The sequence below is a fragment of the Balaenoptera borealis genome (genome assembly GCF_965194805.1).
Source record: "Balaenoptera borealis genome assembly, chromosome: 11".
In the NCBI taxonomy this organism is placed as follows: Eukaryota; Metazoa; Chordata; class Mammalia; order Artiodactyla; family Balaenopteridae; genus Balaenoptera; species Balaenoptera borealis.
Genome location: NC_138868.1, coordinates 25,030,274 through 25,047,517, shown reverse-complemented (window position 1 = coordinate 25,047,517; position 17,244 = coordinate 25,030,274). Strand labels below are relative to the sequence as shown.

The window sequence follows — 17,244 nt, the reverse complement described above, 5'->3', positions numbered from 1 at the left end:
GGAGATCAGCTCGGTGCTTTGTGACCACCTAGAGGGGTGGGATAAGGAGGGTAGGAGGGAGATGCAAGAGGGAGGGTATATGGGGATATATGTATGCCTATAGCTGATTCACTTCGTTATACAGGAGAAACTAACACAACATGGTAAAGCAATTATACTCCAATAAAGATGTTAAAAAAAAAGAAAAGATACATGGACCGCAATGTTCAAAGCAGCATTATTTACAATTGCCAAGATATGGAAGCAACCTAAGTGCCCATCGACAGATGAATGGATAAAGAAGATGTGGTACATGTATACAATGGAATATTACTCAGCCATAAAAGAGAATGAAATTTTGCCATTAGCAACCACATGGATGGACTTGGAGGTTATTATCCTTAGTGAAATAAGTCAGAGAACGACAAATACTGTATAATATCCTTATATGTGGAATCTGAAAAATACAACCAACTAGTGAATATAACTAAAAAGAAGCAAACTCAGAGATATCGAGAACAAACTAGTGGTTGCTGGTGGGGGAGGGGCAAGATAGGGGTGGGGGAGGGGAGGCACACATTATTGGGTGTAAAATAGGCCATAGGGATGTACTGTACAGTATGGGGAATATAGCCAATAGTTTGTAATAACTGTAAATGGAGTGTAACCTTTAAAAATTGTATTAAAAAGAAAAAAACAAAGAAAACCCTCAAACCAACCACAACAGTGCAAGAACAAAGTTCAGCGTCTGAGGCAGCATCAAGTGGTGACCAAATGCTCTTCCACCCAGGTCCAGGAAATTACTGCGACAGGCACTGAGAAACTAGTGGTACCAGATCTGATTTTCAAAAAGAAATTGGTAATCTGGATTTGTCTGTAAATCTTCTGATTTTTAAATAAGGCAACTAATTCAAAATACGAAATAAAACAAAACCTCAAAACACAAGCAAAAAAAAATTTGTGTGTGTGTGTGTGTGCACACCAAACAAAAACATAGCTGTAGGACCCACTGGACCATGCCTTCCATCTTGTGAGGGGACCTCTGTCTTAGGATGGAAAGGTGGTGGCGAGGATCACTTCATATATTTCTTGCATCTTTTGGGGGCTCTCTGGGAATCTCCATCTCCTAAATGCTAGGAAATGGAAGGGTCATCAAAGGTTTTATAGGTTGTCAATGTTTGCTGAGTCGGCCTTGCTAAATTGGACCATATGGAGACAGTGTAACATGTTAAATATTTTATTCACATTGTTTACAAACTGTATCCACCTGGAAAACACATGAATCTAAAAAATAGACTATTTTACAGTCATTCACATTTTTTTTTTTTTTTTAAATAAATTTATTTATTTTTGGCTGCGTTGGGTCTTTGTTGCTGCGCGGGCTTTCTCCAGTTGCGGCGAGCGGGGGCTACTCTTCGTTGCGGTGCGCGGGCTTCTCACTGCGGTGGCTTCTCTTGTTGCAGAGCACGGACTCTAGGCGCACGGGCTTCAGTAGTTGTGGCTCATGGGCTCTAGAGCACAGGCTCAGTAGCTGTGGCGCACGGGCTTAGTTGCTCCGCGGCATGTGGGATCTTCCCAGACCAGGGCTCGAACCCATGTCCCCTGCATTGGCAGGCGGATTCTTAACCACTGCGCCACCAGGGAAGCCCGTCATTCACATTTTTTAAAAACCAGTTACTTCTGACGTGAAACTCTAGGATGGAGGCCCTCAGCCTGTATTGTAGTTCAGTGCCTCGTCACATGAGGCTTCCTGCTCCGGGGAAGGAGTTCTAGGGACAGTCCACCCAGCTGGAGGTCACTCATGGCTCACCTACCAGTGACTGATGAGAAAATGTCAGTGCATACTTTAACTTGTGAACCTTCACTGGTGTAAATCCAGCGTCGCTATTTTGGTCAAGGAAATATGCATTTTAGAGCTTGCGTACACATCGGGTGGGAAGACAAAACGAGAGGCTCATAATTTAATGGGCCATTACAGAGCCATCAAGACATTCCCAGTTCTATAAAGGTGTAACGTCTTGCCCACAGACAGAATCAATGAATTACGATTTTATTGTGTTGAGAACTTGAATCGTAGAAACAGAGGTGATTTGGAAATTGATGTAAGCGTCTGTCGACTCTTTGCACATCTGATGCCTCCCACCTAGGAGAAGAGGGGGAATACACTCAGCAAGAATTAAGAATGTGCCTAATTTTGTGTTACTCCAGAAGGATGGCCATGGGAGTTTTGCTGAGTGGCTAAAAAGATGTTCTGGTTAAGAAACTCACTATTAACCTATGCTAAATCCAGTTATGTACCAGCTTGATGGCTTAGCTCCTTTACTAATTAAGAAACTTTACTATGGAATTTGACTTTAACAATCTAAAATCTACAATATGTTTGTCTTACCCACATCTCACCCCGTCCTACTATATTAACTACAAACTAATCTTTTTTTTTTTTTTTTTTTTGCTTTGTGAGCTGCCACAGTTAACTATGTGAAAACTTTTGAGCCTTTGGAATGGGAGCACCGGATGAGCCTCTAATGGCAGAATTGGATCCTTTTTCTCTGAGCAGCACGATGGCATGGGGCATTGTGGTTCTGCAACTCTTCATTAGGGAAGTGATGTTTGATCAGGGTACCACAAAAGATCATCCCCTCCTCCCCTCGGGTAAAAAAAAAAAAAAAGGAATTTCTTAAGGGTTGCTGTCATCACCCCCAAGTAGACAACAACAACTCTGTATCCAAATGTAAGCTGAGATGTGGAGAAATTTTATCAGCACGTTTGCAGGCTTTTAAAAAAGTGAACTTTCAACGTCTATTGCAATCTATTGTTTTAAAAGACAGAAATCCATAAAATGAGCTTGATGATGGAGCAGATCATAGCTTGTCTTCCTGCCACCCATGTGCGTTTTTTCCAAATTTGTATACTAATCTTCGGTCGACCCGTTCCAGAATTCCTGTTTTATAGTAGTACCTGTGAAAGACAGCAGAAGAGGAACGTGAGGAGGGTTCATAACCTGGGAAAACAACAGTACGTTCCTCATTCCTCTCAGGTGACAGGCTGGTCTTTGGTTACCCTGGTATTTTCATACCCTCTTATCCACTTACACTTAAACCTTTCCCAGTCATCTTGAAGACTGAACCTCACCACATCTGGTTCAAAATGTGTGTGTGTGTGTGTGTGTGTGTGTGTGTGTGTGTGTGTCTGATAGCCTGGCTTCAGAGTGATCCCCGGGGAACACTGCCAAGAATGGAAAGGACGGTGTGTCAGTTTACAAACCCTAATCCCGCCTGTACCTAAGAGCCGAAGTGTTGTCTCATGACACTTTTGACATAACTCTGCCTGAAGGCTCACGGCATTTCATGCTGTTCACTTACCTCAGAGCTCTGCTCAACTTTTCATACGTCATTCTGTCATTTCTCTTCCTTTGTCCCCACATCTTTGCCAGGGCTTCTGATTTAACCACCCGAAAAATACCTTGTTCCCTATCTTCCCATTCCAGAATGCCACAGTTTTCTTCAGGAGATAGAAGCAGGTCTCGCACAAATTCCCATAGGTGAGAGCTCTGGAGGCCTTTAGGGAAGGAAAAAAAGTTAGCTAAAAATTAAAACAGAAAAATTGAAGAGTTGTACAACTTCTCATGAACCCATGAGAAATGCTCCTTCATGGTTATTTCCCAAAGTGATGACCGAGCGCTCTACTTGGAACCATACCTAGCTGTGAAATGTCCTCTTCTACTAAAGTAATTACAAAACACACACAGAGACATCCTATTTACATCGACCAGCAACACTGGCTCACGAACTTTCCCTGCTCTATGGAACTACCAACTAATTCTTACGGAACTAATGAAATGACAGTCAAATGATGTTTTCATTCTTCTTTCTGAAAAGCAGTATGGTTGTACTGAGATCCCATAGCTACAACTGTCTGGCTGGACTAATCCTACAATTATGTTTTGCATGAAAAACTGGTATTTCTCTTTTTTTTTTTTAACATCTTTATTGGAGTATAATTGCTTTACAATGGTGTGTTAGTTTCTGCTTTATAACAAAGTGAATCAGTTATACATATACATATGTTCCCATATCTCTTCCCTCTTGCGTCTCCCTCCCTCCCACCCTCCCTATCCCACCCCTCTAGGTGGTCACAAAGCACCGAGCTGATCTCCCTGTGCTATGCGGCTGCTTCCCACTAGCTATCTATTTTACTTTTGGTAGTGTATATATGTCCATGCCACTCTCTCACCCTGTCACATCTTACCCTTCCCCCTCCCCATATCCTCAAGTCCATTCTCTAGTAGGTCTGTGTCTTTATTCCCGTCTTGCCACTAGGTTCTTCATGACCTTTTTTTTTTTCCTTAGATTCCATATATATGTGTTAGCATACTGTATTTGTTTTTCTCTTTCTGACTTACTTCACTCTGTATGACAGACTCTAATTCCATCCACCTCACTACAAAAACCTCCATTTCATTTCTTTTTATGGCTGAGTAATATTCCATTGTATATATGTGCCACATCTTCTTTATCCATTCATCTGATGATGGACACTTAGGTTGCTTCCATGTCCTGGCTATTGTAAATAGAGCTGCAATGAACATTTTGGTACATGTCTCTTTTTGAATTATGTTTTCCTCAGGAACCTCCATACTGTTCTCCATAGTGGCTGTATCAATTTACATTCCCACCAACAGTGCAAGAGTGTTCCCTTTTCTCCACTCTCCAGCATTTATTGTTTCTAGATTTTTTGATGATGGCCATTCTGACGGGTGTGAGATGATATCTCATTGTAGTTTTGATTTGCATTTCTCTAATGATTAATGATGTTGAGCATTCTTTCATGTGTCTGTTGGCAATCTGTATATCGTCTTTGGAGAAATGTCTATTTAGGTCTTCTGCCCATTTTTGGATTGGGTTGTTTGGTATTTCTCTTGTTCCATTGTATCATAGTTAAGACTGGCTCTGGAGCCTGACTGGCTGGGTTTGGGTCCTGAATTCACCTCTTCTAGCTCTGTAACCAAATCTCTCTAGTTATCTTCTCTCTAAAATGGGTTAGTAAGTGATAAATGGAATATTTATAAATGGAATGGAATATTTACAAATGGAATATTTCCTGCCATATCAATAAACAAAAGATGTCACAGTCATCAATGATTGCAACCCTCCAATGTGAGCCGGTGAGCCCTGAGGTAACTCAGTGCTGAAAAGGACCCCTGCCATCTAGCAGCCATCAGACTGCAGCCACTCCCTGTGGTGAGCCCTGAGGAAACTCAGGATGTGAAAATACAGGATACTGGCCCCAGATAGCTGAGGTGCATATCAAAGGAATGATTTCACTGAGCCCAGACTCTTGCATCTTCCCATACCTAGAAAAGCGCTGAATTCCTTAACTTGAGATATTTGGTTTTCTTTAATTAACAATAATCTTTATGACAGACTCTAGGTCCATCCACCTCATTACAAATAACTCAATTTCGTTTCTTTTTATGGCTAATATTCCATTGTATATATGTGCCACATCTTCTTTATCCATTCATCTGTCGATGGACACTTAGGTTGCTTCCATGTCCTGGCTATTGTAAATAGAGCTGCAATAAACATTGTGGTATGTGACTCTTTTTGAATTATGGTTTTCTCAGGGTATATGCCCAGTAATAAAGCAGAAACTAACACACCATTGTAAAGCAATTATACTCCAATGAAGATGTTAGAAAAACAAAGAACAAAAATCAATAATCTTCTGACCTTCTGATTACCTGCTCTTTGCTGCAAAACACCTGTATCTCCTGGCTCCTCCCATCACCTCCTTGGAGCAGTTTCTCAGTTACCTGAACCACTGTCTCCCGGGCTGCAGTCCTCATTTTGCCCCCCCAAAACTTAACTCGCAACTCCCATGTTGTGCATTTTTTTAAGTCAACATAAGAGTACCTACCACACAGCACAGGTTAGAGGATTATGATTTAATACACGTTAAATGGTTAGAACCCAGCCCAGCAGGCTTGACCCTGTCCTGGGTAGATCTTAGAGCTGGGAAAGCTAACAGAATTGCCAACTCATGGGGTTTCTTTAGTATCATCCCTGAGTACTTCAGTGAGAAGGATTCACAGTAGACCAGGAGAAACAAACCCTTATTCAGAAATTTAACATGGTTAGAACTTTAATTCTCCTAATACCATTTCCAAGTCAAAAGAAAGAAATTGGATTTTGATAACACTTATAACGGTAATCATCAATTTCTCTGCTATGTTCTTTGGGAAATAACGGGACTCACTCAAACACTGAGTCTCAAAGCTTATTAAAGTAGATTACTTTGTCTCATGAATGGTTTTAAGAAATGAGCAATGACAAATGGCATCTCTTACACTTACTTGTTCGACTATGACTGTGACAGTCTTGACTTTTGATGCCACTTGTTTTCAAACAACTGGAAACAGCGTCTGCAACAGAGCGATTTACAGCTGTAGGAAGGAAGCTGGAGGCCACATTCCGACCTCAAATCACACCAAATGAGCAACTATTAATTGAACACCTTTGTGGTAGGAGACAGCGTGCTGGGCTCTTTGGGAATAATTAGTAGGTTTAAGGAGCGTTTGTATTCAACACTGGGGTCCTGCTGTGTGCCAGGTTCCGGGGTCTGAGCTGGAGATAGAAAGTGAACAAGACAGACTTGGTCCCTGCTCACCTGGAGGTTAAGGTCTATTGGGCAAGGAAAACACAAGTGAAACACAAACCGCCATTGCGTTAAGTGTTATGAAGGAAGGAGGCCTTAGATAGGGAACGAGGCGGAGGAAAGCACCTGCTGTAGATGGGGTGGCCAGGGCGAGTCTCCTGGAAGGGAGACACTCACGCTGATGTCAGGAGGTGGGAGGGTGTTCCAGAGGGAAGGAGCCGCATGTGCAAATCCAAGCGTGGTGACCAGGCAGGACCGTGGGGTGCCCAGGCGTGGCGGTAGGGGCACCGGGCTGCCAGCAGGTCACGTGGGCGCATGGTAAGGACATGGGATTTTATTCAAAGAGTAAAGCGAAGACTTAGGACTTTAACAAGGTCTACTTTTTAAGAAGAACCCTCTGGCTAGTGTGTGGAGAACAGACTAGAAGGGACACAGGTAAAAGCAAAGAGAGTAGAGCTTACGAAGAGCAGAAAGCAAGGCGTGAACTCAAGGCCGAGTTAAATTAGAAATCACTCTGTAAGTCTGAGACACTCACGTTGCTGCAAAGTGTATATGATTAAAAAATAAAAGGTGGTACCAGATCACCCCTCCCTGCCCCCCACATCCACTTGCCCAGTCCGCTCCAGGCACACTGGCCTCCCGGCTCCTTCTGAAACTCACGGGCACATCCCGCCTTGGGGCACTTGCTCCCTTTGCCCTCAGTGCTCTTTCCTTGGATGTCCAGGGGCTCACGCCCTCATCTCCATCTTTGCTCAAAGTCACCTTCTCAGTGAGGCCTTCTCTGACTGCCTGAGCTGGAATCGCACACGCTCACCCTACTCAACTCTCCATGTGCTAGTTTTATTTTTTGCTGTCATATTCATCACCATGCAACATGTTATATATTTATTTATTTTGCTCACTGGCTGACTTTCCCCACTAGAGGGCAGGGATTTGTGTTCCCACCTGTATCCCCCAGCACCTAACACAGTGCTGGGCATATAGTAGCTGCTCAGTAAGTATTGTGGAGCAGCTACCATACTGTACTGCACTATACTCACCTTCCCTGCTGTAGGGACATGATGCTATAACTACTGAATGACAGAATAAGTATGCTGTCCATGGAGGGAATGGTGTCCTGTGTACCACACCACTGCCCAGCTCGGCCCGTCTCAGTGCCAGTCGGTCTTGTCACTCCCTGGTGTGACATCCTGCAGTGGTGCCCTGTGGTCTCCCGCGCAGAGGCTGCCACGTTAGTCAGGCCTTTCACACATGGACCTCCACCCAGTTCTCCAGGCTTATCTCTTGCTGCTCCCCAACTTCGTCCCTCCTTTGGGTCAGATGGTCCCAATGGGGCTTGACTTTCTCCTGCTTCCTTTGCACATGCTTCCCGCTCCCCACTTCCACCCAGCTGACCCCACTCTCACAAAACCTCGTCAGGAAGTCTTCTTGGAACTCACCCTCTGGGTTAGAGCCCTCTCTGTCCCATAGCACCTGCGTGTTCCTCAGTGTTCCAGCATTGGTCCCTTTTTACATCTACTGTAGAGGTCCATCTCGTCTGTTGTTCATGTGTACTAACAGCTGATATTAATGGAGCACTTACTAAGTGCCAAGTGCTTGTAAGGGCTTCACATACAGTATCTCATTTAACACCTGCCATGACCCTGTGTGGTATAATCGCTATTTCCATTTATTGAGGAGCAGCTGAAGCCCACAGAGTTTAAGAATTCCATCCAGAGAGGTGGAGCCAGGACTTCAACTAAGAGCAGTTCCTTATCACAGCAGATGTTCACAATTCCTGCTTCAGCATGTCTTTCATGGCAGGTGTTCAATAGATACTTAAAGAATAATTATTAAAGTTTGTTGAGTGTTTGCTACTGCCAGGTGCTCACCCAATCTCACCCACCCTTATGATGCACGTTTCTTACTCTCCCATTTTACGTATAAGAAAACAGAGGTGTCGAGTGGCTGGGGGTCTCCCTGGAGGTCCTTCACTCACGGGCTCACGAGTGCTGAGGCACAGTGTGCTCTCTGCAGCAGGCACGGGAGGGACATCACGAAACAGGTCCCAGGCTCTCCTCTCAGGGGACTTGCACCCAAGTGGGAAGGAACGTCCAGTGAACAAACACGGCCTATTTCAGTTGGTGATAAATGCCCTGGAGAGGAATGCAGCGGGGTGGGAGAATAGAGGTCATGGTGAAGGGGCTGAGCGATGTTGCAATTGTAATAAGAGTGAACAGAGAAAGCTCTCGAACAAGAAGATGCTTGAGCAGAACGGAGCGAGCCCTGGCGATGTCTGGGGAGCACGATCCAGGTCATGTGCCTGCCCGACGTAGAGCTGAGATCGCACGTGAACAGCCCGACATCAGGGCCCTCAGCCCTAATACCTGCCGTGCATCATTCTCTGGAACAAACAATGACACGAATGCGTGACTTCAACTCTCGGGGTCCCTTCGGCCTCTCCTCCACCCTTAGCCTGGAATTGTATTGATGTGGGAAAACGGGCCCATGCACACGGGCCAAGCCACAATGAATGCTCAGGTGAGATCAGTTGACAGTGGTGTTGCCGCCAGGTAGAGAGAGGTGAATGCAGGTGAGCAGGTGAGCAGGGCTGACGGCCGGTTGATCAAGACTGAGAAAGGGGGCTTCCCTGGTGGCGCAGTGGTTGAGAATCTGCCTGCCAATGTAGGGGACACGGGTTCGAGCCCTGGTCTGGGAAGATCCCACATGCCGCGGAGCAACTGGGCCCGTGAGCCACAACTACTGAGCCTGCGCGTCTGGAGCCTGTGCTCCGCAACAAGAGAGGCCGCGACAGTGAGAGGCCTGCGCACCGCGATGAAGAGTGGCCCCCGCTCGCCGCAACTAGAGAAAGCCCTAGCACAGAAACGAAGACCCAACACAGCCATAAATAAATAAATTAAAAAAAAAAAAAAGACCGAGAAAGGGTTCTGCCCTCCTATCTGATCCAATGTCACGCTCTGCGGCATCACCTGCAGAGAAGACCTGGCCACTGTTTTAATTTAATCTTTTAAGAAGAGAGAAAACAAATGGAGTCGTCAAGACAAACACAGGCGAATTATTAACTGGTGACTAGACAACAAGCTTTCTCTGAAATGCCAAAATGGCAAGAAGTGGAAGAGTCACCCTTTTAATTTTTATGCTTTCTCCGTGTGCTTTGGATGGAAGAGATTTGGCTTGATGAGATGAACACGGGATGGGTCAGCACGGGGCAGGGCTGTGGGGATGGTGGGGGTTTCCCCTTGTGGGTCTTGCCGGAGATAAATAACCCTGTTTTATCTGTTCCTAGTCCTCAGCGGTGGCTCTGAGGGTAGTCACGGCTTGGCTCGGCTGGAGGCCTTGCTTGGCGGGTGGTGGGGTGAGGGTGTTAGTGGGGGCAGCGGGGCTGAAGCCATCAGTGCATGGACACGTTGAGGCAGCTTCCCAGATCCAAACGTCCCCAAGGTCAGTCTGAGGTGGTGGCGGCAGCAGCACCCTGAACACCCCCCCAAACTTCTCTACGGAGGTCCACAGTGTTCTGGGGGCAGCTCCCTGTCTCACAACGATCTTCATCTTCAATGTGCCCCTGCAACTGGGCTGTGCCTGCCGCAGGGCGAGTGGGGACAGGGCCCGGGCTCTCTGCTGTCTGTGGGATTTGGAGAGGTTTGGTTGCTTTGAAACTGGAGACTGTTAAAATGTGGCCAAAGGATATGTTCTCAGTCGTTGATTGAAATCGTGGTCTGCTGTCCTCCAGAAGCTGGGTGGAGGCTGGCGTGGCAGTTTCTGAATCGAGCTCATCACACGCACGTCCCCATGATGCTAGCATTCAACCATAGAGCCTGCACCCCGTGCCAGGGGCAGGAGATGCCCAGTAGCAAAGCCAGGCCCGTAGGCTTTGTCCTCTGGTGCTTCTGCGGTGGAGGTGGGGAGGGTGTGGAGAGGATAGATCAAGTGCAGAGGGGCTGGGGTACTTCACTTGGGCCAGTTCTGACGGTTTCCTAGCTGGTCAGGCCTGGGCCCCTTCAGCAGGTACTAAGTTGAAAATCTCCTGTTCTCTGAACCATTGTGGAGCTGGGCCCAGACCCAGAGGAGTCCTGAGTCTTAGGTCTCAACTGAGTGGACAGCAGAGTGAACAGCAGGGTCTGGGAGCGTGCGAGCATGTGTGTGTGCACCTGTGGGCATGTGGTGAAGAACACGCCGTATAAGAGCATAGACTTTGAGAAGATGAGTTGGAATCTCAGCTCAGCATTGACTTATAACTTGTAACTTGTGAGTTACAGCACCTCCAGTTTCCTCAGATGCAAATGGGGATAACATTACTATCTAGCAAAGTTATCATGAGGATTAAATAAGTTAATGTAAGTAGAATACTTGGCCTGGCACTGCCCTGGGCACATAGTAAGGGCTTCACAAACCGTAACAATAGCTATTAATCTTATAGCTATTTAAGCTGAATGGGAAAACTGCTTGAAGCCCCAGGATGCTACTTTGTCCTAGTTGGCCAGGCCCCTGGGCCAGGACCTTGGCTTGGGTCTCAGTAACTAAGAGCAATCATCATCATCATCATCTTTAAAAAATGAAAGCTCCAAAGTTCCCTTTCTTAAACCTTCCCCATCTGCAGAAGTGAAACCGTGAGCGTTAATTTTCGGAATCAACAAGGCCATTTGAAATCCTCCATTACCTTATAATTATAAACGTGACCTGCTTAGTGAGCTCAGATTCTTTGTAGACATTATCAACCACAAGGCCTCTAATGGTTAGTAATTATGATTATTATTGCTAAAGGGTACCAGTATTTGGAGCAGCTACACTGCTGGCACAGGCCAGGCACTTGGTATGTACTGTTACCTGAACTCCTCACAACCCAGCGAGTGTCCCACCATTTTATAGACAAGGAAACTGGGTCTGGGGGAGGTTAAGGAAGCCACAGACTGAAGCCCCATGCTCTGTCCACCGCGTTTCTCCTGCCATCTTCTCCTAGCCTTTACTGTTTCAGGTCATCAGACGTTGAGTGTGGTCCCACAAGAACATCAATCAAGCCCACATGCCCAACAATAGCCTCACCACGGCCTCGGGCAGCTTGAACTCAGTTACTTACAGTCTTTGATGGTGGCCTTGGTCTCTTCAGGGTCATTAAAAAAGGAGTAACCTGGGAAAGAAAAAGAAATCCACAAACCATGGCATACAGTCCTGGTTTCCCCAGCCAGGCCAGGAGGGGAGGTATTGGGGAGAAGGGGAGCCACCGTGCCCTCTGCAGGGTACTTTTATTTCAGAAGGAACCTTGGAGACCACCTGGCCTTTATAGGGTCACCCTGAAGCCACCCCTGAGAGATGTAATCTCCTTGTTTTTTTTTTTTTTTGGCTGCCCCGCGAGGCTTGCGGGATCTTAGTTCCCTGATCAGGGATGGAACCAGGCCCCGGCAGTGAAAGCACCGGGTCCTAACTGCTGGACCGCCGAGGAATTCCTCAATCTCCTTGTTTTTAAAGACCACCTGGAGAGAGCCCTGGGCCACGCATCCCAGCAGCTTCTAGGCTTTTCTGAGTGGGCACTGGGAGTGAGCTCTGGCTTGGGACCAGGAGGCCTGGGCTCCGAGCTGGGCCGGATCACTGACTCCTGTGTAGGCTTGCCCAGTCACCCTGTCTCCGGGCTCGTGTTCCTTACTGGCAACATGTGACAAAAACACCCCTGCCCTCCCTGCTGGCTGTCAGAGTCTACGATCTGGGATGTGATCTCTAATCCCTTGGGGATTTGAACGCCTGTTACATGCGGGTCAAAGAGGAAAATGGACACGGGAGGCTGCAAGAAATGCAGAACCCCAACACGAGGATTTAAAGAGGAGTCTGGAGACGGTCAGCACCTTGGTGGTCTCTGAAGAGTGGGGCGAATCAAGAGTTTCAGATCACATTTTCACATAGCAGCTCAGGCCAAAGGACATCTGCTTTCTAACTTGGTGTCCAATGTGAGGACTAGTTTCCATTTACTGAGAAGACAGGAACAGGGCAGAGTTGTGACTTGATTCCTAGGGCCGTTGGTTCTAGGAATGATTGGTTCTGGTCAGCCATGCACTCTCTTCCCTCTTCCTGAGAACAGGAGGGGGTGACGGGGGATCTTCCTCTCCTGTGCTGGGAGAGCCACCTCTGCCCTCCACCTCTCCTGCCGACTTCGCCTTCCAGTGACCAGGGCCCTCATGCTGTCCCCTTGGGATGGTTCTGAATGGAGCCCCCAGCTCCTCCCTGAGCCTCTGTGATTTGCTCAGACTTGCCTCCTTTTAGGGAAGGCCCGCTGAGTGGAGGCCACTGCTCCTGGCAGGTCACTGTCACTGGCGATAATCAAGCAGAGACTGGATAACAATGGACAGCAGGTCTGTTTGTCCCTTCCTCACCCCAGGGGGGCTATGGCTCCCAGGGCAGAAACCAAGCAGTGCCTGAGAGCCCCCCATCCTTAGCTTTCCTGCTCTCAGGCACCGTGATGGGGGAGATCAAGGGGAGGGCAAAGAATCATAGAGCTGGAAGGTACTCTGTGGGTTTCCGCCCAAATAGGAATCCCTGCCACGGCACCCCAGTCAAGCAGGGGGCTATTAGACTGCTTGCTTATCTCCAGTGACGGGGAGCTTCCTACCTTAGGTATCTCTTGAAGCTGCCTTTTAATTAATTAATTAATTAATTAAAGATTTTTTTGATGGGGACCATTTTTTTAAAGTTTTTATTGAATTTGTTACAATAGCGTCTCTGTTTTATGTTTCGGTGTTTTGGCCGCGAGGCACGTGGGATCCTAGCTCCCTGACCAGAGATTGAACCCAAACCCCCTGCATTGGAAGGAGAAGTTTTAACCACTGGACCACCAGGCAAGTCCCCTGAAGCCGCCTTTTTAAAAGAAGGTGCTAACTTTTAGAAAGGTCTTTCTTAAAATTGAGCTGAGATGTGTTTCTTTATTTTTAAAAACTTCTCCATCTTGGTTATATTCATGATGACAAAAACAGTTGCCATTCATTGTATTTGTGTCCTTATTTGCTGTGCCAGATAATGTTTCACTGAATCCTGTCAAGAAGCCCGGGGAGGTGTGTATCATAACCCCACCACAGAGGCAAGACAGTGGAGATTCAGAGAGGTTAAGCCATTTGCCAGAGGTCCTGCGGCTCCGAAGTGTGAGAGCCAGGGTTGGAATAAAGGTCTTTCTGATCTCACAGTCCTTGCTTTGTACTGACTTTCCATGAATCAGCCCTGTTTGTCGTGTGACCTTGGAGAAGTCACGTAACCATTCAGGACCTTCTGGACCTCAGTTCCTTTCTCTGTGATATGGGGATACAGAATTGTATGTTCTCAAAAAATGTTTCTGGGTTTAAAAAACCTGTCCAGCAACATTCTACTCTTGCAGGGCATGTTGGTGTTAAATAATGCTACTGGGGCCACCTTGCGGCCATTCAATCCTTGACCATTAGGAATGTGATAAAAGGAAATGACAATTAGTCGGACTCCTCTGGAAACAGGGAAGGGAAAGGGTCTAGTTAATTTTCTTCTCCTTCTGCTTAATAAAATGTCAACCAGAAGTCTCTTTTTGTCCACCCTTTATGGTTAACAATCTTTATGAACATAATAGTTTGTTGTATCAGCCTGGTTCCTGGGCGGTCCTTGAACGTGTTTTAGTTTTCTTTTTCTTTCTTTCTTCTTCTTTTTTTTAAAAAAATGTACTCAGCTTGCTTCCTTGTAACTCACTCTGTTTTACCTCCAATCTCTGATTCTAGCATGCTAGAGCTTCTGGGTACAGAAAGGTCTGGTTAGCAGGGGATTTGGTTTAACAGAGAGTTGCAGCTAATAAAATTTCTCCATGTGAGTCATATGGTAGGGAAGGACCTCAGAGGTCATTTGGTCCCAATACCGGGCCCCTGTCCTCAAAGCCCAGCCCTCTTGGCACTGACCTTGCGAGCGCATGTTCTGGAGGATGAAGTACAGGTACTCCCCGCAGACACCAGCTGCCTCGATGAACTCCTCCTGTGTCATACTGCACAGCTGCAGGCCGCTGATGTTGAAGTGGCAGAAGGAGATGCAGTTGGCATCCAGCTTATACTGGTCGCAGCAGAACTGGAGCCATTCCCAGACGTGGCGCTTTGTCCAGTACTCAGGGTGGACAGACGTCCAGTAGGAGTCACAGGCTGCACCAGGAAGAGACAAGTGAGGGATGACAGCCAGGAGAGGAATAGAAGTCCCTCGAAGGAGGCTCTACTTTACTAACATCCTCATCCTCTGTCCAATGAGTTGAAGGGGCCTCCAGCCCTGGGTTTTTCTGCTGGGGTCCTGGTCACCTTCTGTCCTGCAGCGAAAACCAGGGGGGGCTGGATCCTATGAGTGGCCTTACTGGCAGAAGAGGGAATGACGGGGCGAGAAACCTGGTCATGGCTAGGGAGCGCCTTGAAAGGGGGGAACTAGGGGAGAAGGAAAGAAAAAGTCCCTTCAGGTATTTGGTTTCAGACAGCAGGACATCAAGAGCATAGCCTTTAGAGCCTGACAGGACTGGGTTCAAATCCCGGTTCTGCTGCTTTCTACTTGGGCAAGATCCATAGACATTTAAGCCTCAGTTTCCTCATCTGTAAAATGGGGATAATATGCTCCACTCACAGGGCTGTTCTGGAGTTTGTGGTTAACGCCTATAGACTATATGGTGCATAGAAAATTATCAATCAATTCAATACTTATTATTGGGCTGGCCAAAAAGTTAATTCGGGTTTTTCCACACCATTTTACAGAAAAACCTCAAGGAAATTTCTGGCCAACCCAAACAAATGCCTGTGGTTTGCCAGGCACCATCCGAGGTTGATCTGATTGCCTCTGCTGTTATGGAAAGCTGCCCAGCACTGGCTGTAGGTTTGTGTGCTGCCCCTGGCCATCTTGTGCTGAGGGCCTTGGGCTGCTGAAATGTTGCCCAGGCATCTGGCAGACCTTGGATGACCAGGGCAGGCTCCTCCAGGGGAAGGGGGAGGTGGAAGCGTTGGTTGTAGTGTTGTTCTTGTGCTTTTGGTGCTGTTTTGAGGAATTTCTATCCAGAGGGCAGATTCCCTTCACTCCTTCAGTGAAAGCCCCTACGCCCCAGACAGAGGTGGGTGCCATCCTGTCTGGGAGGCTGAGAGGAGGCTGTGCCTAACCCAGGGGCAGAGATGGGTGCTCAACAGACTGTCCCAATGCCAGGAGAAACCGAAAGGGCGGCAGATCTGCTATGGAAGATGTGAGGTACCAGGTCCTTGGTCAGGTACTTTGACATAAACAATTCTTGCCATTGCCATTGTACTCATTCATTCATTCATTCAAAAAGCTTCAGTTTCCTCATCAGTAAAATGGGGATAATGATAGCACCTACATCATAGGGTTGGTCTGTGGATTAAATGAGTTAATACATGTAAAAGTATTTAAGGTACTTAGAGCAGAGTCTAGAAGATTACCACTGAACACCTTCTATTTGTGAAGCAACAAATTTTGAGCTGAGAATTCATGATGAATGGGAGGTTTGGTCCCTGTCCCCCAGGAGGTCACAGATGAGGAGCCTGAGGGTCATGGAAGTCTTGCCCAAGATCCCACAGCCAGTGTGGGGTAGAGGTGGGATGTGAACCCCAGTCTGAACTTGAAAGCCATTACTCTTTCCGTTCCATCATGCTGGTCCTCAGAGGTCAGCACAGAGAAGAGATCAGACAGTGGAGGCAGACACAGAGCCAGAGAGAAGGAGAAGGGCTGAGGAGAAAGGCAGGGAGCAGAGGCAGGCAGGGGTGACTGGCTCAGGCTGTGTGGACAACAGAAAGTGTCTCTCACGAGTTACACCCCACAGCGCACGGCAGCGAGGCTGTTATGATTCCCCCTTTAAATGCTGCATTGGCTGCTCCTGTCCCCAAAGGAACTGTGGCGCTTCTAATCCCAGGCGGGAGATGGCTTCTCTGCCCCTAAGCACCCCCTGTGTGTTGGCCAGGCTGCTATGTGCCCTGATCTACATCAGCTCTACTTCCTCGGATTTCCCCCTAAAACGTAGACGCCTTCCAGAAATCTCTTTTCCCACCGTGAAGTGGATTGAGGTCAAACTTGAAAACTAGGTTTGTTGTAGACTCGAGTCCTTGGACTCTTTAATCAATAGAAATTGATAAGAGGCCAGACGAGGAATTCAGGCAAGGCTTTCTTGGGACTTGTGCTGCAGCATGAGGGAGTGAGAACAGATGCCCTTGCTTGATCCCCGAGGAGGGTCAACCTGGTCCCTTAAACAGGGGGAGGGTGGGGACGAATTGGTGGGTCAGGCGGGAGGGGCGGTTTAGGTGATCGGCCCACCCCCTTGGTGGAGCTGAGCGCAGGAATCATGTGTAGGACCCGGCTTTTGCTCCAGCGCCTCAGAAGTGGAGATTGGGTTTTGGCCTTTTTGTATCTTATCGTTCAACATTTGCCCCAACTGCACATGTCTGCAGTTACTTTTAGTCCCTCATAATGTTTTTCTTTGGTATTTTGTTGTTGGAGGACATGTTTGTCCAGGTGCCAGCACTGCTGCAAAGGGTCCCAGGTCCCAGATCTCAGGTTTGTTTAAATTTAGGGTTTTAATCAGAATTCTATATGTGTGTGGGTCAAAGAGTTGATATCCGGCCAGGATGGTGGAGGCTGATGTCGTGG

The 17,244-nt window shown here is 47.2% G+C and overlaps 1 protein-coding gene across 7 annotated transcripts in view; it reads right to left on the bottom strand.

The window, feature by feature from the left end:
- Positions 1-1,200: 1,200 nt before the first annotated feature.
- Positions 1,201-17,244, bottom strand: part of ELF5 (E74 like ETS transcription factor 5) — a 31,363-nt gene continuing 15,319 nt past the window's right edge. For 4 of the 7 annotated variants that reach the window (XM_082343868.1, XM_082343866.1, XM_082343867.1 and 1 more), the window contains 5 exons: positions 14,529-14,762; positions 11,711-11,761; positions 6,335-6,403; positions 3,342-3,537; positions 1,201-2,937 (listed from right to left, as the gene is read on the bottom strand). In XM_082343868.1, coding sequence (XP_082199994.1) covers positions 2,841-2,937; positions 3,342-3,537; positions 6,335-6,403; positions 11,711-11,761; positions 14,529-14,762 — 647 coding nt within the window. In that variant the 3' untranslated portion in view covers positions 1,201-2,840. The remainder of the gene's footprint in view (positions 2,938-3,341; positions 3,538-6,334; positions 6,404-11,710; positions 11,762-14,528; positions 14,763-17,244) is intronic. The other 3 variants (XM_082343870.1, XM_082343869.1, XM_082343871.1) reach the window with 3 other exon arrangements.